The sequence below is a fragment of the Camarhynchus parvulus genome, chromosome 6 (genome assembly GCF_901933205.1).
Source record: "Camarhynchus parvulus chromosome 6, STF_HiC, whole genome shotgun sequence".
Classification (NCBI taxonomy): Eukaryota; Metazoa; Chordata; class Aves; order Passeriformes; family Thraupidae; genus Camarhynchus; species Camarhynchus parvulus.
In genome coordinates, this window is record NC_044576.1 from 25,585,412 (window position 1) to 25,612,766 (window position 27,355).

General features: G+C 49.1%; 1 protein-coding gene across 1 annotated transcript; it reads left to right on the plus strand.

Annotated features, from left to right (window-relative positions):
- Positions 1-8,406: 8,406 nt before the first annotated feature.
- DUSP5 (dual specificity phosphatase 5) lies at positions 8,407-18,258 on the plus strand. Its single transcript, XM_030951261.1, has 4 exons — positions 8,407-8,926; positions 13,100-13,242; positions 14,652-14,871; positions 16,653-18,258. The coding sequence occupies exons 1-4, from the start codon at positions 8,533-8,535 to the stop codon at positions 17,051-17,053; spliced, it is 1,158 nt and encodes a 385-aa protein (XP_030807121.1). The 5' UTR covers positions 8,407-8,532; the 3' UTR covers positions 17,054-18,258.
- Positions 18,259-27,355: the final 9,097 nt, after the last annotated feature.

The window sequence follows — 27,355 nt, forward strand, 5'->3', positions numbered from 1 at the left end:
AGGATGATTTCTCCCCTCTTTAAAGACATCAGGAGAAGATGCACAGTCTTGTCACGCTAACCTTGTGACAAAGTAGAGTCACCATACAGGAAAGCCACTGAGCTGAGATTCTCCAGGCCTGTCTAAGCCTGTTTCTCCCCTTCTGTGGACCTTTGCTGCCACACCACCAGAAGGGACCAGGCAGAGGTAAGCCCTAAGAAGCTCCATTGTTTGCACATCTCTCTCTGCTTTCCCTCTCTGCCTCTGGAGGTTTGTGCTCAAGTGTCACACCATGTGTGTGCCTCTTGGTGGGACACCTATAGGGGCTGGCGGTATTTCTGGCTAGCTAGAAAGCAGAAAGTGCTGTTCTGATCTGTGTGGAAGAGTGCCTGTCACCATACATTCATAGCTCAACATGGTGCTAGGCACAGCCCCAGGAGCAGACTTGCAGTATCACAAATGTTTTATTCCTGGAAAAGCTCTAGTTGTTCCTTACGGGTAGGCACTTCTGGGGTTGTTAGGATAAAAAAAGGAGCGGCAGCTTGAGCAGCCTGTTTTCTGTAGGCTCAGTAGTAGGACAGGAATGCCATGTCTGCACAGTGAACAGTTTCTGCAGGACTGACCTCCCTTGGAGGAATGATTTCTAAAGGAAAACCTGGGTTTGTGTATCTTTAAGCCCCTTGGGTTCAGGTGCCCAAGGTCTTTCCAAATCAGTCCAAATATATATCTTTCCCTTTCCTGGTAGATGAAGGATGTGTTGTAAACTGGAACTGTCAGTGATTCAGCTGGTGGAAGCTGTGTCAGATGTCCCTATTCCCAAAGCACTACTGCTGAGTTCTTGGTACATGTCCCAGGAGCCAGCCTTCCCAACTGGGACACTGCCCCTTAATCCACACTGTTGCAGCACTGCTTCCCAGAGCACTGTCTGTTAAGGGGCTCCTGAGGGATCCCAGGGGTGCAGGAAAGGAAACATTCACGTCTGTGCCACGTTCCTGGAGGAGGAGGTTGGTGGGAAGAGAGATGAGCAACTGCCATGGAGGCTCACTTTGCCACCCACTCCTAAACTGGACTTCCAGTATCACTGTAAGCAATGCTGGACAAATGTTCTGGCAAGTGACAAATTGTTTCCCAGCTCAGCCCTGTCCTCTTCCCACCTTTTTTTCCCTGTGAGTCAACTTCCACCTACACAGATGCTTCCAGAGCAGCCCGAATGCTCTCTTCGTTTTGTGCTGATGGGATGGTGAGTTTGCACTGATGCACAGTTTCTACCCCTGGATTTCCAGATTTTCCTGCATGTGGGCAGAGAGCAGCATGATGCTGAGTGACTGAAGTCCCTGTTCACAGTCCATAAATAATAAAGACTGCCAAAGCTTGCAGTCCCAAAGCCACATTCCAATGGGACCTCCTGTGCACAGTCAGGCAGCAAACAGCTGTAGTGATAGGAAATGTGATGTCTTTGTGCTGATCTTCAGCCAGAGGTTACACTCCTCACCCCAGAGCTGCAGTGAGGGATGGTGATGAGTGGTCCAGCCCCTCCAGCATGGCAACCACTGGCTCTGCTGATATCTTGGCAAAGGAAAGCAAAACTGAATCTGCTAGGTGCAAAAGGCGTGGAGCAAGCAGCAGTTTATAGGGGGAGCATTTTCCTCATGCTCTGAAGAACTGACTGTAGGATGAGACCCTCTGCTAGCTGTGGGCTATAGTGTAGCCCTAGAGATCTTCCACTGGGAGCAGTCTCTGTCAGAATGGTCATTTCCCAGGACAAACTTTGGCAGGGCAATGGGAAGGGCTTGATTTTGAGGGGTTCTTTCTTTAATAAACAAGAGACTATTAATAAACCTGGAAATTCCCCTTTTAAATTTGATACACTGGCCTGTTCCAGACTCCCAAGCTTCAGGGAGGAAGCAATAGGAAGTGAGATTAAATGGGCTGGAAGCTGAAGGATCATAGGACTGGGCACCCAAGCCCTGCTTGCTGGGGTGCAGCTTGCACACCGATGGGCAAGGCAGTTTCTGGTGCAAGAGCTCCTGTGCAAGAGGCTGTTTGCCATAGCTGCAGAGGAAATCAGCTGTGTCACCCCACAGACTTTTCCGTCAGTAGGAAACTGTGGTGAAGGCTCATATTAGAAGCAGCAGCATTGTATTGGCAAGGGTTTCCAACACAAAGTTGACTTAGAAGAAACCAAGGTGCTGCAGTGTACAACTGTGTGTTTCATGATACCAATACAAATCATTGCTCATGTTCTGCTGGTCTCAGATCTTGTTCTCCCTACAGGACAGAGGTGAGCAAAAGCATGGCAGGTATCAACCATTATTTTTAACTTTTCTGTTTTTAAAGGAATGGCATTATTGCTGGTATTTACTTTCATTTTACTTTACCTTAAATATGATATCTTACTCTGCCTGTGAAATACAGGGGTGGAATGTGGTCCTACTTGCACAAAACACTTTGGTGCAAAGAAAACTATCATGGGCCCAAAGTGATGGGGAAGTTTTATTTTATAAAGATGCTCAAGTGAGCTGTGCCATCAAAAGGATACAAAGTCGAAGCCACATCCTGCCGGCTTGGCTAATCCATAAAAGAGCTTTCAGTGTTTTCCCTTGGAGTAACAGCTTTAAATTTTAATAAGCTGTAGTGTACTTTCACCGGATGTAATAAGCTGATACAAAGTTTAAATGGGGTTAAGCAAGTAGATACCTAGGAGAAAGGAACATAAAAGACGAAAAGTATTTCCTCTCTTTAACAAGTTTATTTCGCTGAGTTTATTTTAGGAAAAACATATTTTGTTCAAATTCTTTTTTTGTTCTCTGGATGATTCAGTGCCAGGGGAGGGAGACAATATTTGAAGTAACCACAGAGCAACTTGAGCAGAGAGGACACTCAGTAAAAAGAAATAAATTTATCAAGTTATTAATTCAGGTAACTTTGCCGTTTAATTTTAGGACAGTTACCGAGTCACAGGCATGTGTGCCTGAACGTGACCCACATAATCCTGTAAAACAGGGATTTGTAGGAAGGCTCCTTGAAAGGTCATCCAGCCCACCTGTACCCCAAGGCAGGATTGATTAAGTCTTTCTGGACAGAGTTTTGTTGCACCTGTTCCTGGAGCCCTCAGTCATGGAAAACCGAAGGGAGCGACCCCAGGGCGGGCACTCAGCTTCCCTGCTCCTGCAGCGCCTGTCCCGCCTTCCCTGTGAGCCTTTACCCGTGGTACTGCTGGGAAAGGCAAGCTCTGCTTTATCTGCTTCCCCTCCACTGCTCCGGGTGGCCCCAGCCTCCCCCAGCCCACTGGCTCCAGCTGCTTCCCTTTTCCCCACAGCTGCCCTCTAGATACCCTGAGCCATACCCAAACAGCACTCAGAAACACCATCTAAGGTGATGTCCAAAGCCAAGATTTACTTTTTGTGTGTTTTCTGTTTGCAAAGATGGGATAAAGAGCTTTTTGGGCATAGGATGTGCAATGCCGTGCTTGTGCTGGAGTAAGTGAGGTGGTTTGTAGTCTGCAGCATGACCCACTGGTTGCCCTGTCCTGACTGTGTCATGCCTGGAGACCCCTGAAAACAGGCAGGGGCTGTGGGGTGGGAATTTTTCTTGTCACTGGCAGTGCTATAGATAAGAGGTGTATGGGGTTTTACTGAATGTGTTTGTTTGCTTATATCTGTGTAGCCTACTGAAATGTCTCCAAAACATTCTCAGCTAAAAGTGTGAGCTGTTCCATTTTGAGCTTAAAAAGTCATTTCTGCACCCAGGAGCTGTACTCATTCTCGGTGGAGTGGGCATAGTAGCACACACTGTGCAGTGGATTATACTTATGTGATTATAGCCTCTAGGCAACAACCTGGTGCTTAAGAAATGAGTCAGTCAGAAAGACCAAGGCAGAGGGAATCAGATTCGTAATGATGAGATTTTCTTCCAGAAGATCTGGACTGTAGTATACAGCATTCCTTCAAGATATGCTTGTCCTAATAGCCAATTAAACAGCATATGTAGGAATATTTTACGTTACTTGGTGTCTCACAACAGTCTAAAGAAGCAATAAGCACGCACAAGGTCTTGCAGTATGACAGGTTAGTTGGGTACAGAAAGGCAGGAATAGCTGGGAGATGTGAGGGAAAGCCCAGCCAGGCTGGTGATAGCTGTGTTAGTGCAAGGAGATCTGCCTGTGCAGAATAGGAGCAGGTTCCTGGGAAATACATCCAGGAAAAGGAAAGAGACAGGATGAGAAGGCAAGAAATGCATATGTAGGGAAGCAGTGGCAGGAAGAGAAAAGAACAAATGAGAACTGGCAAGTTGATAAAAGAACAAAAGGGCTTTGTCTCTCATTAAAGGCAGCTAACTACAGAAATCATTTTCCCATGTAAGCAATTACTGCAGCTACCCCAGGGATAGTATGTGGTTGGAAATGGGAAAACAAGTTCTTTACATTCATAACTGGGTCTGGCAAGTGCTCCACCAATATGTCTCATGGTGCTGGGGGCCATATCAGGCAACCAGAGAAATTCAAACTTGATTGTGCAGATAGATGGATTCCCTGTTTTAAAAATTATCTTCCATCTGCATGCAGGGTTAAGCCACCAGCTAGTGGAACAGAAAGAACAGAGGCTTCTAAAAGGTGACAGGAGGTTTGGTTCATGCCTCTTTCACTGCTGACTGTAGCTGTTGACAGCAGCTTCCAGCAGTCAGTGCAGTCGCAGTCACACAGGCATGAGTCAGATAAAAATCAGACTAAGACTGAGATTCCCTTTCAGCAGCCTGATTTTCAGAAATGCTGAGTGCAGGCAACTCATGTCTGTGTCTGATAGTGCGTTTCACCCTGTAGAATCAGCTTTTGGCAACTGGTGTTCTGTTGGGGCTGAGAGAAATTCATAATGAGATGAATGATCATGATCTGATCTTACACCCTAGACTTTATTTCATGAGTGGCCAAGTCATGACACCAATGAGGTCTGAGTCTGACAATCTCCTTGCCACTGCTCAGCTGACCTTAGCCCTGGGTATAAATTTCAGTGTCTTGAGACTCCCCATTTACTGGCACAAACCTATCTCACTGCTTGTCCTGTAAGTGTTTTGACATCAGCCACTCCAAAATTAGAAACTGATGATATGGAAAGCTTAATAACATTAAAGAAATGCCAACCCATCTTCTCTGCTGCCTTGTGCTATGCTTTGTTCATCTGAGGAATTTCTTGCATTTCACAACCAACAGAAGGATGTGGATTCAGGATTGTTCCCCAGCAGAGGTATGATGCAGCTTGAGCCCCAGACTAGGACCCCATGGCATTCAGGTTACTCTAACACCTCCCTGACCTATCTCCTGTATGATCTTTGGTCTTCTCCTCATTCTCCTTTCCAGGAGCTCTCTGGCTTTCTCTCACCTTTGGTCTTGCTGAGGTTTGGCCTTAATTCTTTGGAGAGTCAAGCACATTTGTAACAACCAGAACAGAGCATCCCATGTCTCAGCTGAGACAAGTCAAGCCCTAGAAACTTGGCTGAGCCTGTCTCTTTTGCTTCCCAAGAAATGGTATTCATTTATTCATGTAAGCCTCCTTTTTAAACGTGTTTTGAGTTTTATTCTGTCCAAAAGGCATTTTTTACTCTTGGGAAATACCTTCTGGATGCTGTTCCCTTGGGTGGAGGTCCAGCTGCACCCCTCGGGAGATGGGGTGGCCACTCCCCAGCTGCAGCAGAAAGTTTCCCTTTGCAGAGCTGAGAACAGGCAGAAACAAAGAGCCGAGAGGAGGTGGGGAGGGGAGAAGGGAAGAATGAGCTAGGTTAGGGGAAACAGCCTGGAAGAAAAGGAAAGGACCAGCTGATTGGAAAGTTCCGATAAAAGCCCAAGACAAAGGCAGAAAGAGCCTGGGAGATTATCAGGGGAAGCGGGAGGAGGAGCAGAGAGATGCAGCAGAACCTAAGTGGGAATGATGTAAAATGCTGCAGGGAGGAGGGGAGTTTCCTACCTAAAGCGGAGAGTGGTTTAATTTACTCAACCACTTCCATTTACAGGAATCCAGGCCCTTTCTTTCTTCTGGCTGGGAGCACCCAACAAATGAAGGAGCTGCTCCAGCAGGAAAGAGTATCCATGTCCATCCCATAGCCCTGACAGCATCAGCCCCGATTGCTCATCTGTTTCCAAGTACAGCTGAGACATTTTGCTGGTGGGCAGTGAAGTCAGGGACACTGCATCCAGCACCCTGCAGCAGAGGAAGCATTAGTATTGCTGTTGTTAGCCTTGTTATTTTCTCCTAATAAAAAGGTGGTCGTGACTCACTCCATTAAGAAACAAAAGCAGAGTTGTAATCTCCTGAAAGGCAGTTGTTTGGATGCCCAGCATTAGGTGTGTAAAAGGAGGAAGGTCAGCTGCAGGTCAGGTCTGGTGATATACACCCTGCCACCAGCACGGGCCAAACTTCAGGTACTCTCCAGAGAACCGATTTTCTGGGCTGGGGGAATTTGCCCTGGCTTCAGAGGTATCACTTCAGGCAGGAGTGTGGAAGGAGAAAAAGCTCTTTTTCTCACCCGTCCACATTTCAGTTGGGTTTCCTGAGAGGAAATGATACTGTGACTGTGCTGGCCCCCTCCTTCCTCTCAGGAGGGAGGAGCACACCAGCATCTGCTCACAGCACCTCTTCCCCTCCCTATGCCCCACTGGGACCAGTTTGCCAGCTGAGCTGTTCCTGGGGTCTGAGTCCCAAGGGAAGGAGGCTGCTTGTCAGAGAGGAAACAGTGGTCCCTGAAGCTGGGGGCTGAGAGGCAGCAAAGGTAGGTTGTGTTCAGGTGGTGTGGAGGTTTCCTGTGTGAGCAGGACTAGGTCACAGCACACCTGCCTATGCCAGATTTCCCATCTAGTCCATGTGAAGGCTTTTGGCACAGCTGTGTTGATCCAGTTCTGACGGGAACTGTGCTGACACAGGGGTCTCACCCAGCCATGTGGCTCTGCCAATGCCCAGCTGCCTCCCAGGGTGGGTGCAGGGCAAGGGAAGGAGCCAGGCTGCTGGGATGGCAGTGGCCAGGTGAAGACAACACCCACGCTGAGATGTGCTGTGAACATCTGCCCCTACCCACAAGCTACTTCTATTTTTGTTCCATCTCATACCCTGGCTGACTCAGAGGAGGGGAGTGAGGGGGGGTCAGGTTAGAAGAAGCCAGATGGGAGGACTGTAGGGGAATTGAAAGAGGAAGAGGAGTTGCTTCAAAACCAGTAGTTGCCATTCTTTCAATCAGCTTTTCTTTACACAGTCTCTTCAGTGCTTCTCTGTTTCAGCTGCAGGCAATTTGAGGCAGGGATGGCACTTCCTGCCTGCTGTTGAGGCGAGCATTCTTTCAGGGCACCATCAGAATAAATGACACCCTGCTCTTAGATAGCTCCACTGTCATTCGCCTGGCTTTAATGAGCTTGACTGGAGTTCACCCTTTTGCTTAACTTCTTCTAGGAATTTCCACTCATCGTTTTGGTGCCTTTGCAAAACTATCTACAATGAGAGGGCAAGTGCCAAATTTCCTAATTCCTGTGTGTCTTAATGTCATGACTTCTGGACACAGGCACAGTCAGTGGTCTGTGGTGTAAGTCTTGCACGTCCTTGCACAATCTTGCAGCCACAGGGAAAGGGACCCTCTCCTCAAACAGTCATACCAGCAATTTTTGCATTTATTGAAGGTGGCCCTCTCATCCTTGTCCCCATTGCTTCAGAGCTTTCACTAATTTTGCAGAAAAGGCACATCTTGCTTTGTCCCCGTACGCTACTCTTCGTTTGTTCCTTAGGCTGTAAACCTTGGGCTAAGTACCAGCATCCTTGGGGTTGTTCCCCAGGCAACAGCCCGGGGATCAGTGTTCTCGCTGATCACTCTGTTGCCAAAGCTGCCTTAATGCAAACCATGGCCTAAGCAGGGGACCCAACTCTTTCCGAGAGGATCCAGGAGCGGGCAGCTCCCATCCCGCAAGCAGCAGAGCTCTCGTAGGCAGGAATGCCTGGGTTCAGGCTTTTCTGGGGATGAGAACACACAGTGAGGGGGGAATGAAGGGAACTGAAACTCCATTCGCAACCTGGTGTGAGAAGCCTGCCCCAGCGCTGCCCTTCCTTCCTTCCTTCCTCCCTCCCTTCTTTCCTTCCTTCTCCTCCGGCCCCTCGGCACGCTTCTCGACTCTCCTGACGCGCTGGGGAGGGGGCGGGGGTGATGTCGGGATGAGCCCCATCCGATGAGTGGAGAATTTTTGCAGCGTTTTTCAGCTTCCTCTGCTCCGATGCTGACCTACCGCCGCTAGGGAGGGAGGGAGGGGATCCCCGCCAGGGGGCGGTGCGCGGGGCGGGGGATGTCCATCTTTGGGAGGCGGGCGCGTCACTCCCCTTATATGGGCACTGTCGTCACGGCCCGGCCCCCCCATTCATATAAGTGCCCGGCGGCGCCGGCCGGGATTCCCTGCCCGGGCTCGGTGCAGTCCCGCGGTGCCTCCGTCCCTCCCGTCCCGTCCCATCGCCGCCGGCCCCGCGCTAGCACCGGGCACCCTCCCGCCGCTTTCTCCGCTCCCGCTGCGGCGGGGCGCGACCCTCGGCCGACATGAAAGTCACGTCCCTCGACTGCCGCCAGCTGCGGAAGCTGCTGCGGAAGGAGCCCTCCCGCTGCCTGGTGCTGGACTGCAGGCCCTACCTGTCCTACTCGGCCTCCTGCCTCCGCGGCTCGCTCAACGTCAACCTCAACTCGGTGGTGATGCGGCGGGCCCGCGGCGGGGCCGTGCCGCTGCACTTCGTGGTGCCCGACGCGGCGGCCCGAGCGCGGCTGCTGCCGGGCGCCGAGGGGGCGGCGGGGGCTGCCCGCCTGGCGGCCGTGGTGGTGCTGGACCAGGACACGGGCCACTGGCAGAAGCTGAAGAAGGACAGCACAGCCCAGATCGTCCTGAACGCCCTGCTGTCCAGCCTGCCGGAGGCCGGGGCCAGGGTCTGCTTCCTGAAAGGTGAGAGGGGTCGCGGGGACCCGAGGGACAGGGGCTGGGGAGAGCGGCGCGATCCACCCTCAAAACTCCCCTGGTTGGCGGCGGCCGCCCCGTGGTGCTCCCGTTCCCCCTCCTTCGCCCTGCAGTGAACCTGATTATTGGTGGAGGGCAGGGAGGTAACACGGGGATTTTGTTTCTTTTCCACCTACTGGAAATAAATCCCGGATAGACTCTGCGGGCTGAGCCGAAATGCCTTTCCGCTCACCCCCGCCACGTGTTTAAGAGGGCGAGGGGGAAAGCAGAGAATATTTGTAAAGAACAGAAAAAGTTGATTATTAAACGGGGAGAGACATCGGCGCTGCGTGGAAAACAAAAGCAGCCCTGCGGATATGAGAGACGAGGCCACCGCTACTCTCTCTCCTCCCGGTGACACACGGACGCCCGTGTTGGGTGCCCGAAACTCTGGGACCGATGCCCGCCCCTCCACCGAGGGCGGAGAGGTTTCTCTCCGTCGGGCACATCGGGACTCTGGCAGGGAAAACCTAGAGGCGAAACTCCGGTGCTCGCCGGGGGACAGAAATACCTCCTCCCCTCACGTGTGTTACAGCCCTTCGATTGCGGTTCTTTGTTTTCCTTCCGTGTAACCCGGGCTAATAAAACGATAAATAGCATAGCAGCCCGCCCTTTCCCTGTCCTTCCGCCCCTGCCTCCCCCCACTTCTGTCAGCGCCTTTGTCCTTCTGCCCTCTCGGTTTTCCCAGCGCAGCCCCCACTGCTCTGGGAGCGGGGCCGTGCCGGGCGGGGCCGCTCCCGCCCGAAGCTCCGCACCCCCGGCGGCCGCGAGGCGCCCGCAGCGGCACCGCGCCGGGGAAGGAGCTTCCAAAGACCCCCTTGCCATACCATGAGGCCATAAAAGGGAGGGGAAAACCAGGCGATGTTTCTTGAATGAAACCTGCCCCCGTGTTCTAATGGGCCAGGGTTCATTCACTTTTAGGAAGCCTTTTATCGCTGGTTTTTGACCTGAGGTACCCAGTTTTAGCCTTCTGTACCGACCTCCCGCTGGGGCAGAGGCAACTTCAGCCTGGATATTGCCTGGTACCGAGATAGAGGGATGCTCCTCGGCTGTTTGCCACCACCCTGGTTCTGTCCTGCCGCTATCAGCCTTTGCTGGATCTGACAGTCACCCCAAAAGCACAAATTCTGCTGCTGGAGGGTACAGATACTGGCGCTGTGTCATTCAAATCCTTAGGGACTACACTAAACTAGAGATGAAGAAATATCTCCAGGGTCATGGTGGCAAGTCTGTGGTAAACTAGGGGCCAAATTAAGCTCTGCTGACTCTCAAACTGCTTGTTTGGCCACACGATCTTCCTTTCCTCTTCATGTACCAGCCCCACGCTTTGAAGTGGTGACTGTGGCTGTGGGCAGTTTATCCTGAGCGAGGGGTTAGTGTAGGCTCTGCTTTGTACATCTTGTGAGTTGTGAAGTGTCTTATCTTGGAAGCCTGTTGATTTGAGGCTAAAGACATTTCCTCTCAGTGTATGAGAAAGTTTCCGGGTGCAGTTTCGTTTTGCTTTTCTGGAAGTGCTTGGGGCTGCAGATTCAGGCCCATGACTCCGTGGGCAGCACTGGTGATTCACTGGGGCCGCCGACCCCCAGGAAGCTGTTGGCCTGGGGGAAGATCCTTGGCACAGTGGGGATATAAATCACCCTGGAACACTGTGTTCTGATCAGGAGAAAGGGTCCTTTGGAGGCCTCTGCTACCAATTCTGCAAATAATAGGCTGTAAAACCACCAGGAAAAATCCTCCTTGAGGTTTCCCCTTATAGTCCTGCTCTCCCGAGGCATGGAGACCTGGGAGGAGGTGTTGGCTACTTAAGTGCTAAGGAGTCTTGTGGCAATAAGATGTGAGGAGGTCATCAAGACCACCAGGTCATCAGGATGCTGAGGATCTGGTCCCAGAGAGAGCAGCTGGAACTGAGTCATTGCATGCCAGACCCTGTTCCCTCCATTGCTTTCTGCCTTGCAGGGTCACATCTTTCATCTGCGTAGGTGCAGTTTCACTGTGGGTGAGCTCAGCCCCAGCACGGTGAGAGTGGTTGTGTGTCAGGAAAAAAAAAAAAGATAAAATAACGGATCCTCCCTTGGTGCTGATAACGATTCTATTACTTATCGATTAAAAGGGAAGTGCAACTCAGCTCTCCATGATGAGCAACTGAGTATTTGCAGAAATGACCTCAGGGAAGGTAACTGGAGTGGGGAGGGGGAAGAGAGGAGATTGCTGGAGGATGGGATGAGCAGATGACTCACTGTAAGAATGGCCTGCAAATATCCTGATCCCCAAGGCTTGTAATTAACCATTCACCAGCTGCATGTGTTAGCTGCCCCAAGAGACACGAGACAGGCATGTCTGCTGGAACACACATGCAAGTTTGGCTTGGGCAGATTTCTGTGTTCATTCAACTGTAAAAGCAGCAACATAGGGTGTAAATGGGGATCATGGCTATTTATATAAACTGGACATACTTTTCCTATGTGATGGCCGTGACTGGGGGGTTGGGGGAAGATAAGGTCAGCTATGCAAAACAAGAGGATTTGAAAGTTCACCCCATGAAGGGCAGTTGGAGATCAGGGAATTCTGTAGAGCTTCTTGTGTTTGTTGTTTTTTCACACTGTGAGTTGCTAGGGATATCATTTTTTCAATCCAGTTGTTGCAGATATCATTCTATCAAACACCTCCCACCACCACCAAGGTCTCCACGGTCACTTGACTGCTTGGACCACTGCCTCATGCTGTGAGCTCTGGGATGAGCTGGCAGAAAGTGGCTGGGTGTAGGAGGAAAGGTGCAGGTGCTGAGTGCCCCTTTGCTGTAAAGTCACTCTCCTGCCCTCTGTCATGGAAAACAGACTTTCATCACATTCACTGAGCTTTGGATCATGCTGGCCACTTGCAACATGAGGACCCCACGGCAGGAATGAGTAGGCGACAGCAGCACGTCATGAATTTGAGCACACAACTGCTCAAACATTGCAAACAGATGAGACACCGGCACTCTAGGGCTGAACTGTCAGAGGTGGCTGTGCCGGGCAGCCCCGGCTGTGGGGCTGCTGGGGGCCCTGCGGCTGCTCTGATCCTCTGCACTTCCCTTGTTTCAAAACCCTCCCTTGCACCCGGGCACCCACACCGACACAGCTTATCAGGGTGAAACAGTCGCAGGTGAATGAGTCGCAACGGGAGGCTTTGCCTTCCAAGCCTTGTTTACTTGAGGGCCACACTGAAGGATTATTGAATGTGGCTGTTCAGGAGCCATTCATTTCTGCTCTGAGAAAGCACAGGTGGCAGACATGTGGCACACGATTGACGTTTCCAGGCTGCTTCTGCTACCTGACTTATTCAGGTACTTTTTGGAGATGATGTTCTTCCATGCAGAATATTCCCAGCCTGGAAACAGGCAACAATTTAGCTGCTGACAAACTTTTAGTAACAGTGTAATAATAGGATTAATTCCTTTTCGTTAGCAGCGCGCTGAATGAAGTGAACACAGTACTTAACCGTGCAGAATAGCTCATGTGGGGCTATTCAGTTGTCAAATGCTGTCACAGGATTTCATTAAGTTTTATAGCTGTTATTTAACAGATTGGTTTCAGTGGGACCATCTTCATTACTTCACTGTCTTCATGCATTGTGGTGATTAATGAGACACATGCAAGCATCCCCCTCTTGTGTTTATGTCCATTTAAAAATGCAAATAAAATATTTTGTGTGTTGTTGTAGTGAATATATTAATGACAGGTTTAGAAAAGATGATTCTGAGTACAGAAATCTCTGCCTCAAATGCTGGAATTAGTGCTCATATATAAAACCTGGGGAGGAGTTTAGTCCCCACTGTACTGGAGTTAATGGTTGCTAGACTCAACAGAATTACATTTGCTAACAGCTTTAGTCTGGATTCACTGGGTTTTGGCAAGTTAATAATTGTCAATGGTATCAGAGGTTTTTCCTTGGGCGCCCAAAATCTTTTAAGCAAATCCATTTTCCCAGAGGAGCACTATCGTTCATTGACACTCCCCTGGACTCATTGCTGGGCACTGCTATCCCACTGCATTGCTGGATCTTTGTTTGTCCTTCACTTGAATTAAACCAGTCCTTGGGAGGGCAAATATTCATATTTTCTTCTTTTTGTTGTTTCCCTAGGGGGATATGAAACCTTTAATTCTCAATATCCTGAGTGCTGCGTGAATGGAAAACTCATTTCCCCAGAGAGGACGGAAGCAGAGAGGAACCTTGCCAGCCACTGTGAGAAGCAGAGTGCCAACCACAAACCTGCTTATGACCAGGTATGTGTCATGGCTGTGGTGGGTCACCTTCCCCTTGGGACTTCTCCCTGCTGCCACCAGGCTGTCTTGGAGGCTGGCAGGGGGTCAGTGGGCCTGGTGCTGCTGTGGGCTGTGAATAAGTTGTCACAGTCCAGGCTGATAGCCTGTGAGCTGAATAAGTTGCCCTTGTGTGCTGCTGGTCAGCACCACCTCCACCTGGCTTCAAAATTAGGTAGAAGGAGGCAAAACACTCATCTAGCCCCCAAAACTATTTATGGACTCTCTTATCACACACCCAGACAGCATGACCTGTCAGCAGCTCACACCTCCAGAGGAGACTGAGAATGGGCAGGGGAGAGGCTGCCAGGAGTGTCACTTTTCCAGCAGACAAAGGAGCACGTTTTGCCCATGACTCCTCTGAGATCTCAGGAGGAATTTGAGGCTGGCAAGGGGCCAGAGCCTCTGAGAAGTGAGACCCACCACTGGGCTGGGGAAGTGGGGTTTCCAGAGGGGAAGTCCTGGTGCGCCCCCCCAGGCTGGGGGTGATGTGTGCTCCGAGATGTCACCCTGCGGTCAGGGCGCTTCCGCCAGGCTGTGCATTTCCTGCTGCTCAGGGGAGTCCCCCTGTGGTGCCTCTCTGCTCCCCGAGGTACCTCCCACACCAGGTGCCCTCCTGCCACCGTGGCTGGCTGCCAGCTGCCGCTGATGCATGGGAACCCACCATGTGGGCAGGTCAGGGGCAGTGGAAAGTGCAGCTGGGGGGTGGCAGCAGCTCCTGTGCATCATGGAAAGTTACCTGCCAGCTCAGAAAGCTGTGTCACATGGTGGCTTTTCTTTGCCATCTCGTCATCCAGCCTTTGCTTGTGCTGAGGAAGGAGGAACTGAGATGACGTCTCAGGGTGGGTGATGCAGCGGGTGCTGTGCTCCAGAGAGGTGTGGGGTGAAGGGGGATGGGGAGCCTGTGTCCAGTTTTTTTTCTTTGTTTCACTTTTGGAGATGTGACCAGAGGGGCAAAGCCCTGGCTGAGCCAAAGCAGCCTCTTCCTCTGTCCTAATCTTCCTCCCTGCTGGATGTGGCTCCCTGCCTTGCCCCATTTTGGTAAAGCCTCAGTGGGAATGGGCACCACCATGAAAGTATTTTGGGTGCACTGCAGGGGCAGCTTTTTAAAGAAAGCCACAAAGATCCTGCACATGAGTAGGTTGGGTCTGACTTTGTACCTTGCCGATGTGAACAAGAAAATGAAAACATTTTTCCTGCATGGGCTTCGCTATGGGACTGATTCATTGGCCCTTGCAGTGGGAGCCACATCCAGCAGGGAAAAAGATTAGGACAGAGGGAGGGAGCAGGCACTAACATGGGCTCCCTTTGTCACTTTTGGGTCTCATGACTTTTGAAAAAAGAATTACATGTTTCTGCTCCTTCTCTTCCAGGGTGGTCCAGTTGAAATCCTGCCTTTTCTGTACCTTGGTAGTGCCTATCATGCTTCCAAGTGCGAGTTTCTCGCTAACCTGCACATCACAGCCCTGCTAAATGTCTCCAGGAAAAGCTCAGAGTCCTTCAAAGACCAGTATTGCTACAAGTGGATCCCAGTGGAGGACAGTCACACAGCAGACATCAGCTCTCACTTCCAGGAAGCCATAGACTTCATTGGTAGGTACAAATGAACAATTTTTCATATCTTCATGTGTTTTAAACTCATTTAAAATGTAAAATCAATTAAAAATACATTTAATTAATGTTAAAATACACATTGAAGTCTACTGAATTTTGTGAAGGAAAAAGCCGCAGTTCCTTGGAATTGCATGCCAGAGTCAGTTACAACCAGGTGAAGCAGAGTCAGCTCATTGTCTTACTGTGCTGAGATATCCCAGAGGTGTGGGGTCTTAGAAATCCATTGTCTCCCTTTATCACAGAGCACTTTACATTCCTCCTTTTGATCATGCTGGTATCTCATCCTTTAATCAAATACCCCGATGCAAAAAAATGAGGAGGCCTTTAGAAAAGTTTGTGCTATTCCATTTCAAATCTTCCTGTGTTAGGCTGACTGGGTGAGTGAAGGTGAGCTGTGCCAGGGAGCACAGGAGAGAGGATTCTCCCTGAGAAGCACAACACGGCTTTGTGGGGTGGAGAAGCCTTAGCCTGGGTGGAGATTATGTTGAAATTGGTACTGTTGCTCTCCAGGAATATTCAAGAGAAAAAGAGAATAAAACACTGTTACAGACTCATTGCTCAGCTGAGTTTGAGTCCTTCAACAGTGCGGGCAGAATTACAAAAACCTGACCTGAAGGTGCTCTCTAAGTCCTTCCTCTTCCCGGACATCTCACACCTTTCAGGGAAATAATAATTTATTGCACCTTTCTTTGCTATCCTCAACCCCTTCTGATTAGAAATTTCCCACTTAGAAATTTCCCAGATTTTGAGGACAACTTCAATTTTCACTTTCTTTTAAAATTGGACATGTGGTGTAGATGCTGGGGATGACTCAAATCCGTGTCTTCCTTATTTTGTGCAGTAGCTAAATATAACTGGTCGTGGTGGCAGTCCCCTGGCAGACAATTGAAGGCAGGCAAATGATAACTTCCTCAGCTCTGTGTGTTTCCCTGAGCACTACACTCACAGTTATCCATAAATTGGAGATTGAACATGTTGCTCAAGGCAATAGAGCAAAGACAAGTCTATTTTTTGAACAGTGTTTTTGTGTGGAAAGGGCTTATTTTAAGCACATTCTCTTTAATAACAATCATTGTGTTGTGTGAGTAACCACAGTGGCTCCTGTTGTGTCAAATGGGTGCTTTGCATAAGCCTTTTATATCCTGACTTAAGTCCAAGCATCCTTTAACCAACCTATAATTAGCAGCTGCCTACCAGCGCCTGTGTGCTTTGTGGTGAGGTCCCAGGGACTGAGCTCAGCCTCTCCACCCAAGGGTACCTCCTGGTACTGCTGTTTGCTGCCAACTGGCCAAGTAGGGAGTTAGGATTTTGAAGAAAAATCCTGCTTTTCTGGCAAAGATGATGACAGCCCCTGCAGTTTTTGAGTAACGGGGTAGCGGGAGGGCTGGCCAGGCTTAGCTTTACACAACATTTTGAGCTCCAGGCAGAGAAGTGCAGCTACAGCATTGCTTGCATCACAACGTTCTTGAATGTCAGTTGTTCCAAAAGGGAAGTAGGTACAAGGAAGGAGACAGGGATGGACTTTGGTAAAAAATGCAAAAATAACCAAATCAAGATCCACAGATTCTGAAACCATGCTCAGCTCTGTCACAAGCTGGGTTTTGTCCTCCTTGTCTTTTAATCTCCATGTCACCCTAGTACCCAAGAGAAGAGCAGGCCTCTCTTTGCTGTAGGCTGGCTGTGTCCCCCCAGCCCTGGCTGTGTGACAGTGTCCTCTCCATGCCCCACAGCAGCTGATGTGTGCCATGGCTTTTCCGCAGATCAGGTCCGGCGGGCGGGCGGCAGGATCCTGGTGCACTGCGAGGCGGGGATCTCGCGCTCCCCCACCATCTGCATGGCCTATCTCATGAAGACAAGGAAGCTGCGCCTGGACGAAGCCTTTGATTACATCAAGCAGCGCCGGAGCCTGATCTCACCAAACTTCGGTTTCATGGGCCAGCTGCTGCAATATGAGTCAGAGATCTTGTCTTCCACCCCAAGCCCCCCTGTCACCTCGTGCAAGAGAGAAGCTGCATCTTTCTTTGCAGAGGAACTGACTTTAGGCAAGAACTTTGAGGGCTCGTGCTTTGCTTTTCCTACCTCAGTGTTGAGTTCTGTGCCCATCCACTCTCCTGTCCACCAGCTGAAGCTCAGCCCCATGACGGCATCTTCGTCCTGCTGAACACCGTGGGGGGCCCGGAGCTGGCGTGGTCCTGATCCAAACTGTGATCCCCAACAAGAACATTTCATGAATGTGCAATAGAGAAACTTCATCCGCTTACTCTGAGATGGAGTGCTTGTCATGGGTCATACTTCCCATATGCTGTGACTGTAAGATGCAAGAGGTCTAAGCATGGCAGGTTTTCTGAACTTTTATTGTTCTTTTTTTTAAAAAATACAAAGTGCTTTTTTAGGGTTTTAACCACACAACGTGCACCCACTACTGTATTTCCAGATTCCTGGGGAACAATGAGAAATCCATTTAGTATGTTCTCAGTTCCCATCTCCTTCCAATCTTGTTTTTGAAGAGACCCTTACTTCAAGTTTCAAGCAATAAACAGCAGCAGCAGGGAAGCAAGCAAAATGAAAAGCACTACCTTTGCAACCACACAGGTGGAGGGAGTGAATATTTGTTCAAATCTTTCTCTGGCTTTCCTCCTCCCCTCTCCTGTGCCATGTTTCAGGTAGCAAAGGACTGGAGTGGGGAGAGGGAGCACCTTTTCCAGGACACTGCTGCACAACCAGGTGAACATCCCCTCTTGTGCTCCAGCCTCCGAAGTGTCAGGTATTGTCCACAGTGTAACTGGATACCAACCCTGACCAGTGGGTCCATTCAGATGTGGCATTTCCTGTACTTCTGTATTTGCCTTTGTACTGGATGTGCTTTTAAGTAAAGCAGGGATTTAAGGACTAACAGCTACCCTGCTGAGCTATTATCCTCCCATCTGTTTTTTAAGAACAGCCCTAGAATACTTGAATGTCTCAACAATCCTCATCACATCCACATCCCAATTGTAAAACACTGTAACTGCTGGACTTCACACCAAAAAATCCTGACAAGCTTTCAGCTCCAAAACAACTTTTTCTCCATCCCTTCCCAAGTGTTCCCACTGTGTATCGTGTATGGTCAAGTGGTCTTTTTCAGTGTTATGTGACTTGCTTGGAGTGTGTGGTCACCTCTAGTCAGCCTTTGTCCAGAAAAAGTTATTTCTGTCTTGCTCACATTGGCCTCTGTGTCCATGGGGAGTTCAGAATGAGTGTCTCTGTCTGTTGACCTTTTTAGTATTTTTTAATATGTAATATGTATGGGAAATGGCAATAATTTCCAGGAGATCTCGTGAATGTGAAAAAAAACCTGCAATGGTTTTTATGGTGTGTAAAAAATAATAAAGGAAAAAGATGCCAGGAAAATAAAGCTGTTTGTTGTACTTGGATTGATCTGTGAGAGTGCTTTGGGAGAGCTTGGTGGCAGGAGAGGTCACCTGAGAAAAACACCATGGTATAAAAGTGGTGTAAGAGGGTAGGAGAGATGGGAAAGTCTCACTGTGCTGTGTGCTGCGAAGCCACCAAGGTGCATCACTAGAGAGGGAAGAAGGTGAGGGGGAGGATTGTTTCAAACAGAATGACATGAGTCACGGTGGCGTCACTTCCCAGCAGCCGGGCAGGCACTTCTGTTTTGATTCATGCAAGTTTTATTTAAGATTTACCATCTTGCTGAAGATGAAAATCTGAACTAGGCACAGCCCCCACTTCCTTCCAACCCACAACAAGGGATCCTACTTGCCCTGGTCCTTAGAGCAAAGCCTGTGCGTGACGTGCAGCACCTCCGGGTGCCAGGAGCTATGTGGGTAATACTCATCTTTTCACTTTTTTAAATGAAAACAAAAAAAAATTAAGTTAGAAGAACCAGCATGTCTGATGCATTTCATACCCCTTTTCTTCTTGAATTTTCCAGGCTTTTTCTGGCTCATCACTGCAGCAAAATTATGATCTGCAATTCCAAATTATCGAGTTGAAAAATCTATGGCCAATATCTGGGTTACAGAGCATGTGTGCACATATGCATCTGTTTATAACTTCTTACCTCCAGGGAAGTAAATCTGACAGATGAGAAGGTCTTACTGGAGATGGGCCTTGGACTTCTTACCCAGTGTCAGAGGGATGTGTCAGCAGCCCTGCCTGGGCTCTGGGAAACCTGAACATGGGAACCAGCGGCCAGGGAGGTAAGACAGATGATCTAGCAAGAGCAGATCAATTAATTTTCTGAAAGATCTAATTGGTCCCCTTGGGAAACTGGAAAAGGCTTTCTGCCTCTCAGCCCACACAAGCATCCAAGCAGAAAGGCTGTTGAGCTTAGTGAGAGTGGCCATGTCCAGAGTACTGAGACCTACAACCCGGACAGAAACAGAGCAGCCAACATTTCTCATTAAAACTGTGCTGAACCCTTCTGGGTAGACAACCAGCTTTGTTTCTTACGGATTGGAAAGCTGAAACACTCAGCAGAGTCAATGGTGGGATATTTGCAGGGCACAAGGCAGTGGCTGAAGGGGTCAACAGAGGAGCTGCTGAGCTTGACCTTTGACCAAGGCAGCTGGAAAAGATGACAGGCCAGGGGGAGGAGCCAGGTGTTAGCAGGGAGGGAAGGGAGCTCTTATCCTGGGCTTTAAGCACAGTGTGTTAGTGGATAGTGCTAGCAGGGGGAGATGCTGGGCTGGGATTCAGCAAGGATAGAAGGCCACAGCCCTGTGGGAGCCTGAAGAGGAGTTGTTGTCATGCCTGAGGAGACCAAAGTTTCTGCTTCTGCTCAGGGCAGGGGTCCCCTCTTCTTGGCTGGAGAGGCTCAATTCACCTCTCCTTCTTGCAAAAGGAAGTCCCAGCATCCAAGTCAGAGTGGGATGCAAGTGCTGCCTCCCAGAGGGCTGTGTTCCCATGCTCATGCTCTGCTACTTCAGTGCTAGTGTGAGAGCTCTGACCTGAGCACTGATTTATGAAGGTGAGTGTGTCAAATGGGGGAAAAGGCAATGTGTTTGAAGTCACATATGCAGGGCAGGGCCCCTGGTTCTCTGCTTCCAGACAGCAGCACCCAATAGGGACCTTCATCCTTGGGGAAAGGAAAACTTCCACCCGTGTTTTGTGGTTTGTGCACCGAGGAAATTCATCAGATTTGGTAGGATGGAAGATTTAGGAGGCTTTTACAGCCCAGATGAGCTTGGGTTTGAGTGGCTCATTGCTAAGGATGGAAGCTCAGATCAGGCAGGTGTGTGGGGAATGTCACAGCTGCAGGGTGGAAGGCTGAACTGGCTGTTTCAATGTGTCTGTGTCCATCTGCCAGCTAAGCTTCACAGAGGAATAGGGGCCTCAAAACCAAAATTCTGACGGAAAGTAGAGACCCTTGTACCTATAACAACAAAGGGGAGGCTGCTATCAGGGTGCTTTCAGACTTCTGAAGGGGCAAATGAGGGAGAGATGGCCGGACTATACACTGAGACAAAGCTTTAGTTGTAGCTTATCCATTATGATACCAGAATCCACAGAAGATGAGAGGAAATGTCAGAGAAAAGGGAATTTTGCAAGTTCTGTTACCTATGGAAGTGCTAGTTCAGCACTGTGCTGGGATGTGACATCTCTCCATTCACACTCCTGATGGTGCCAGGACACCCTTGTGTCCTGGACAGCTGGGTGCCTCTCAGGACCTGTTTCAGATTCTGGGGGACTGAACAGGGCTTGTGCCACGGAGCTTTTGGTCCCTTGCTTTTAGGCTTGCAAGCAGCAGTTATGCTGAAGCATGAGAGCAGTCACTCAGCCTCTGGCTCTGCTCTGCACATGCTGCCTTTCCTTTCTGTCTCCAAGAGAAGCAAGCATTCAAGAAACTGCCACAAAAAATACATATCTTTACATCATTGCAAATCAGATTGTGAAGAAATCTAGGGTGGAGTTGGATGAGTGGGTGCTGTCCTTAAGTGTCCCTAAATGTCTTTTTAGTCTATACATTTGCTGGTGTGATTTGCAATCTATTCTGGTTACAAAGCACAGGCTTTCTCCAGCTTCTTCCTGCCTAAAGAGCTTTCCAATAGGTAGAAATTGCATCCTTACCAGTAAAACCCAGGTAAAATTGACCTGCTCCATGGGGAGTTGGTCCTGAGGTGCCCATCCCCAGTCCCTGAGCACCACAAGTTAGGCAGCTCCTCTCAGCTCCTTGCCTTATGGTGGGAGCTTCTTGTTTAAGGAGACAAAGCATGAATGAAGAAGGTATTCTGCAGGCGTTGTCATTTGTATGCTAAAAACAACACTTGCCTTGCAGGGAAGTCAAAGGTCCAAATGTGCCTGTAACATGGGAAAAAAGATGTGTGAGGCCCCAGGTATGGTGAATTTGACCCTCCATCTCCACTTTTCACAGTTTCATGTTAATTGGAGAGTAGACACACTGCCAGCTCACTCTCTGGGGAGAAAAGGCAGGAACCAATTTGCAGAGCCACATAAATATGGAAGTAGGATTTTTTTTTTACGTGGGAGGTGTTACCAGTACCACACATTACGGTTTCTTGGCTTTATCACATCACAGGCTTTTACTGAGACATGAGTAAGTTTGCTAAATAGGAAATATGAAAATAGCTTGTGAAATAGGTTGAGTCATCAGAGAGAATCAAATGGAGTTCTGATACCAGGGCCTCAGTTGTAAAGTCCTACTTTATTTTACCATTGCATTAGAAATTTTGGGGTCGTTTCAATCTTTTTATTTCAGCTTCAAAATTCAAGGTACTCTGACAGCTAAGTAAAGCTTCCTAAATCCATTCATGTTTTCCATCAGCAGTGGTGATGCATCCCTGTGTCCTGCCTATGAACACTTGCAGGGAATGTAAAAGTTATCAAGACAAATGGCTTCTGCAGCAACAGCTGAAATGCTCAGCACTTCTTCCAGCCTTGTCCAGCTATTGAGAAGTCTGGCCTCTAGACATCTCTTTCATGTACCAGCCTATCAAGTCACTGGCTGTTATTGGTAGCTTCTGGGAATCCTTGCAGGACACCAAACAATCCCATAAAGGCAGCAACTCAAGATCAGGAGTGACCATGGTAGACAGAAAGGGGGAAAGAACATTAAAGGGCCTCAGGGACAGCATTGCCTGGGGACTCCCATATTTCTGTCAGGGATTGTTCTCATATCCCAGAATATGACCTGTGCTGGGCAGATCATGGGTGGAAAGCATCTCTAGGACAGAAGCTTTCCTAGGAGCCATGGGACCCATAGGGCACACTCTGCATGAGGAGAAGTGGGAAACACCTTTAATATAAATCCTGCCCCAGCCTCAGCCCAGGCTAGCTGCAGTCACGACTAGGACTTCACAACATGCACCACATAAATGTTTGTGATCTGCTGGGATGGTTAGAGGTTCAGAAATGAAAGGCAAACTGATAAAGGCCTTAATTTGAGCTTCAAACTCCCTTGGCATAACCATTTTTCCAGATTTGGGTTTCTAAACCAATCATGTTAGTAAAGTTAAACATTTGAGTAAGTGTTAGTTGGACCAGGTTTATGTCTCCCGAGTGACATGACAATGTAGTTTTTATGGGCTCTCTCTTTTTTTGGGGAGGGGGGTTGGGGGGTTGTCTGTGCGTGAATAGTGGTTTATTTCTGTCACAGTGATACTCCATTTCTGAGATCCCTTTGTTCAGCAGACAGTGGGTGAGTCACTCTGGTTATTAAATTGCCCATACGTTGGAGCTGCCTCCAGGCCCTGAACCAAAGCCTATTGCCTTGGTGGGGAGAAGAGCCCCTGAACACAATGGGATTCGGATCAGGCCCTGGATGAATCTCTTCATGAAATCTTTATTTTAAGGAGCCGTTTGTTCTAATTGGAGCTAAGACTTGCTTCTGCATTGAAATGGCATTTGAGGTCTCCAGGACTCAACTGGAACAATGGGTATATCCTCTCTGCTCTAATGCCTCCAATCACATTCAGTCAAGTTAACTGGAAAATCAATTGACACGAATTCCAGCATGATCATTAACTTCCATCCGGCTGGGCCCAGGGTAAGAGATTCCTGACAGGGATGGAGCAGAGCTGTGCTCATCTCCTAGATATGCTTGCAGCCCGAGGTCTCCCCAGCAATGCCCACATTGCCCTGAGTAATTACTGTGGCTAAGAGAGAGCCCAGGGGTCAGGCAGTCTGGGATCAGTTGTGGGCTCTCCCTGTGGATTTCCAGGGCAAGTGATGCAGCTGGTCCTGCTGGCACAGCCACATTTGTCAAAAGCACAAAGGAAGTGAGTGAGACCTGGACTGACCAAGCTGACCAGACGGGTCCCTTGAGTATATAGAAAAGGACTATAGCAGCAAAACTGTGTTTTCCACAGGACAGCTCACTTGTGCAGAGGATATTTCTGCTCTGTTGGTAAAACAGAGCTGTGCTGATGTGGCTTTGCTCATGCAAGAAGCATTTTGGTGCTACAGCGAACCTGAAATTAAATGTTTCTCACAGGCTTATCTGTATGTCTCTGGATCCTGTCTTGCACCAGGGATAATGATATCAATCTCATTCTGAGAAAGGCATAAAGCTTTTTTCATGTTTACAATGCATATTAGACCCATGACAAAGACTCTCCTAAGCACAAAATCTTGTTACCATGATGTATTTATTGTGCTGTGCTTGTAAGTCCATATGTTCCTTATTAGAAGAGAGAGTTTATGGGGTTTTGCTGCATTTTTTTTTGGTGGCTTTTTTTTCTTTCCCTCCAGGATATAATGTATTACTTAGTTAAAAACAAAATCAATTTTGGAGCACTTTCAGCCAGCCACTGCAGCCACTCTGCCAGGCGATGGGAGCCCTGGGTGGGTGGCAGGAAATCTGTGCTACTGAGTGCTAAAGCATTGACATGGTTCAGTTTACTAAATCCAGCTGTGAAGAGCAGCTGGTTTTCTGGCAGTCAGCATGACAGAGGCAGGCAGATACGCTCGAGAGAATTGATCAGGGACCACCAGTGGAGAGAAGGGGAGGGTAAGTTGCTCCCTGTGCTACTCAGTGTTAAAGTGGCTCCTGGCAGTTCTGATTACTAAACCCAGCTGAGAGGAATTTTTCTGGGCTTGTCTGTGAGATCTGCTGGGGATACACTTCAGCCATGAAGAAGGGGGAAGCAGAAGACTTTTGCATAGCCAGCTGCTGCCATACTCAGTGCTGTGGCTTGTGGGATCCTGGGGAAAGGTTGTTGGGACACGTGGGAAATGTCTGCAGACAGCATAGGAGGCTGCCAAGAGGCTTCCCATCTTGGTTTCTCTTCTCATTTCCTTCTTCATCCTCCCTCTGTGGGGGAGCTGGGGGTGCAAGAAGAGGCAGCTGGCACAGCAGGCCAGGACCAGGAGAGATCGGGTAGAATAAACAGCAAGACACTTCCTTGGAGGGCTGGAAAAGATAATAAAGATCCTGTTATCCCGCCCGAACGGTGAAAATTGCACCGGTGAAGGCTGCCAGCTTGGGTGTGATAGGACAATGTCCTGCTGTGTCCCTGGGCTCTGCCTGGGAAGAGCCCGAGAAATGCAGAGCGCTAATGGGGAGTGAGGCCCAAGATAGTCCCTGGGGCAGTGGTTTCAGTTTCCATGACAAAATTGGAAGTTATCTTTGTTTTCCTTTGATCTTCAAAGCACAGGGGGACATTTCACACTTCGGGGAGGCCACCCGGTGTCAGGTGAAGTTGCTGCAGCTTGTTAAAGTCGGTCAGATGCCATAAGGTCAGCAACTCACCTGCCTCAGTGTGAAAATGCCTTGCAGAAAGGAGGCTGCCTTTTCGTGGGGCTCGTTTTGGTTCTCTGGTTAAAAAATCACATTTGTTTGTGGGTCCTGAGGATGTACACGGATGGCTTAAAGAGGGGTAAAGCCCAGGCAGTGTGATTCTGATCACTTTAGATATGTATTGCTTTGTTGAATGGATGTGGTCAGCCTAAATAACTATTTTTGTTCTAACCTAATTACAAATTTACTGCAGCCACCTCCTTCCAGGGTGCTAATTAGGAGCAGAGGCAAGGGGAAAGGGTTTTTTTCAGAATTTCAGGATGCTCTGTGGAAATCAGATATCCAGTCTGGCATCTCTGTCAGACACAATTTTGTTTGTACTGGCCACAAAGACTGAAAAAGCTGACCCAGAATGAGGCAGTTTAGGTCACAGACCTACACAGGCTCTTTCTGCCTCTGCCCCACTGTCTGGCTCATCATGTGTGCTGAGTGCAGACATTCAGAGATTTCTCTGCACCCATCCCCCAATTTCTCCAAGGAGTTTCCATGGCCCTCAGTCAGATTCTGTCCTACCACTGCTGGGAACAGGTTGCAAAATATCCCTTTGGTCAATTATGTCATCAAACCAGTAACACCTCCAGGGCCAAGACAGGCGCTGCTGCTTCCCCTGGGCTCCTCACCCCTCTTGCGTGAGGGCAAGAGTCAGTCCTCCTGCCTGCACACCTTCAGAGCAAGCAGCCAGTGCTGCAGATGAGGGACATGTATTTCTGTCTGTGTGGCTCTCCTGCTGTTGGGATTGCATTTACTGCTTGCTTGAACATTAGGAGAATTTTTGGAAGTAAAATTGACTGCTTTTAATTCACCTCCCTATTTGCTAGTCTTGCACTGTTGTCTGAGCTGGCAATCTTTCACCTGGAGCTTGGGACTAAACAGGTGTTTCGATTTCTACCTTTGTTTATTATTTATTTTGAAAAGAACCAGTTGATCTTGTCCTCTGTGGGCTGTCCCTCAGCCCTACTGATGGATGGGCAGATGCTGGCCTCAGGAATGTCACAGAGCCCCCTGAAAGAAGCCACCCCTTGCCCTGATGCCTGTGCGCTGGTGCCGACCCAGGCTCTCTTCAGGGGAGCCCCTGCTGAAGCCAAGGGACGCTGTGGGCTCCACCCTCACTGCTAGGGCACCTACGGAGTGCAACAGATCTGCGGGACCCAGCGTCCCTGATTTGCTTCTCCTTTGTGTTTATCCATCCAAAACCAGGTCTGGAGTTGCATCTATGGGTCCCCTCCAGCACAGCTGACCCCATAAACAGCTCAGTGCAGGTCCCTTCCCTTCTCCGGAGTCTAAAATAGAAAAAAACAGAGAGCAATGCTTTCTTTCACAAAATTTCCAAATGCAACAAAGTTTAAAGGAAAGCACGGCTGGTTTCCCCTGGGGCAGGATGTGAGCGGGGTCGCCCCGCGGCCGGAGCCAGCCCGGCCCCCGCCGCTGCCAGCCCCGCTCCCGGCGCGGCCCCCGCTCCGCGTGTGCGCAACGCCCGCGCTTATGGAACCGGTGAGGCCGGGGAAATTCATCAACCACAGCCACATTTATTCGTGGAGACGCTCGGCTGAAAGATGATGAGCGAAACAACTGTATTCCTGAGTAAACCTGCGGCAGATTCGCTTGTAATAGCCTACGCTCTTTTCAGAAAGAAGCCTTTCTCTGTTCATTCTATGCCGATGTTTGAGCCCGCCACTCTCTTCTTGACAAACATGTTAGCTTTCCTAAAATGTTGTTGGAATAAAGGGTTTATGGATGAATACTCAACAGTCAACAAAAATTATTTAACTTTACACATTCAAAGCATCATAGTGATCAAGAGAAACTTTTTTTTTAAATTTTTGAAAAGAGGCTGTCTGATTGTTTTTTGTTTAAAGTGATTAGAAACTGAGTCAGAAAAGGAGAAGCAAAAAAACCCAAAAAACCCTCTGGTGCTTTTCATGCATATTCTTTTATATAGATGCCTCCCAGCCAATTCTCCTTATCACCTTGGCACCCCTCAGGGCACACTGTGGTAGGAGCAGGGAGCAGGAGACAAAAAAGAGCAAGAAAAGGGTCTGTGGTTGGTGGAAGCAGGTACCCACCATGGAACAGAGATGTCACTGGCTAATGATGTGCAGCCAGCACCTGAACCTGTAATTACATCCACCCCTTAGCAAACTGAGATTCTTTTAAGGCTCTTGCAGGCTTAGGGCTCCCATTTCTAAGTTTTGTGGCAGGCAGCTGCTCACTGTCAAAATTACAGATATTTCTGCAGGTACTGCTAAGGGGTCAGACTGTGCATTGCAAGGCATGGGTCACTGCAGGGTTTGAGAGCAACAGAGCTCAGTAATTTGTTCAAGACAAAAAGAAATTGTTGCAAAGGGAGCCCACGTGTGGTTTGCTTGCATTTTTTTCAGCATAAGTGCTCCTTGTCCTTCAAAAGCTTGGTGGGTTGTCTGCATTGAGATGGATGCATGTGCCAGGGTCTGTCAGGAATGCACTGGTTTCTCTCACTTCCCCTGCTGGAATCTCTCGTGAGTTCAGAGTTGAGAGAAAGATGCATTGTGGCCCTGCTGCCTCAGGATTCAGGCTTGGGTGTTCTAGGAGGAGAGGTATTCTTGGCTGTCCCACTGTTACCCTGCTTGACTTTGGGCAAGATACTTTCTCACTGCCTTTGTTCCCCAGCCTGGAAGCAGAACATCGGAATATCTGTTTGTGAGTTCAAAGTGCCATTGGACACTG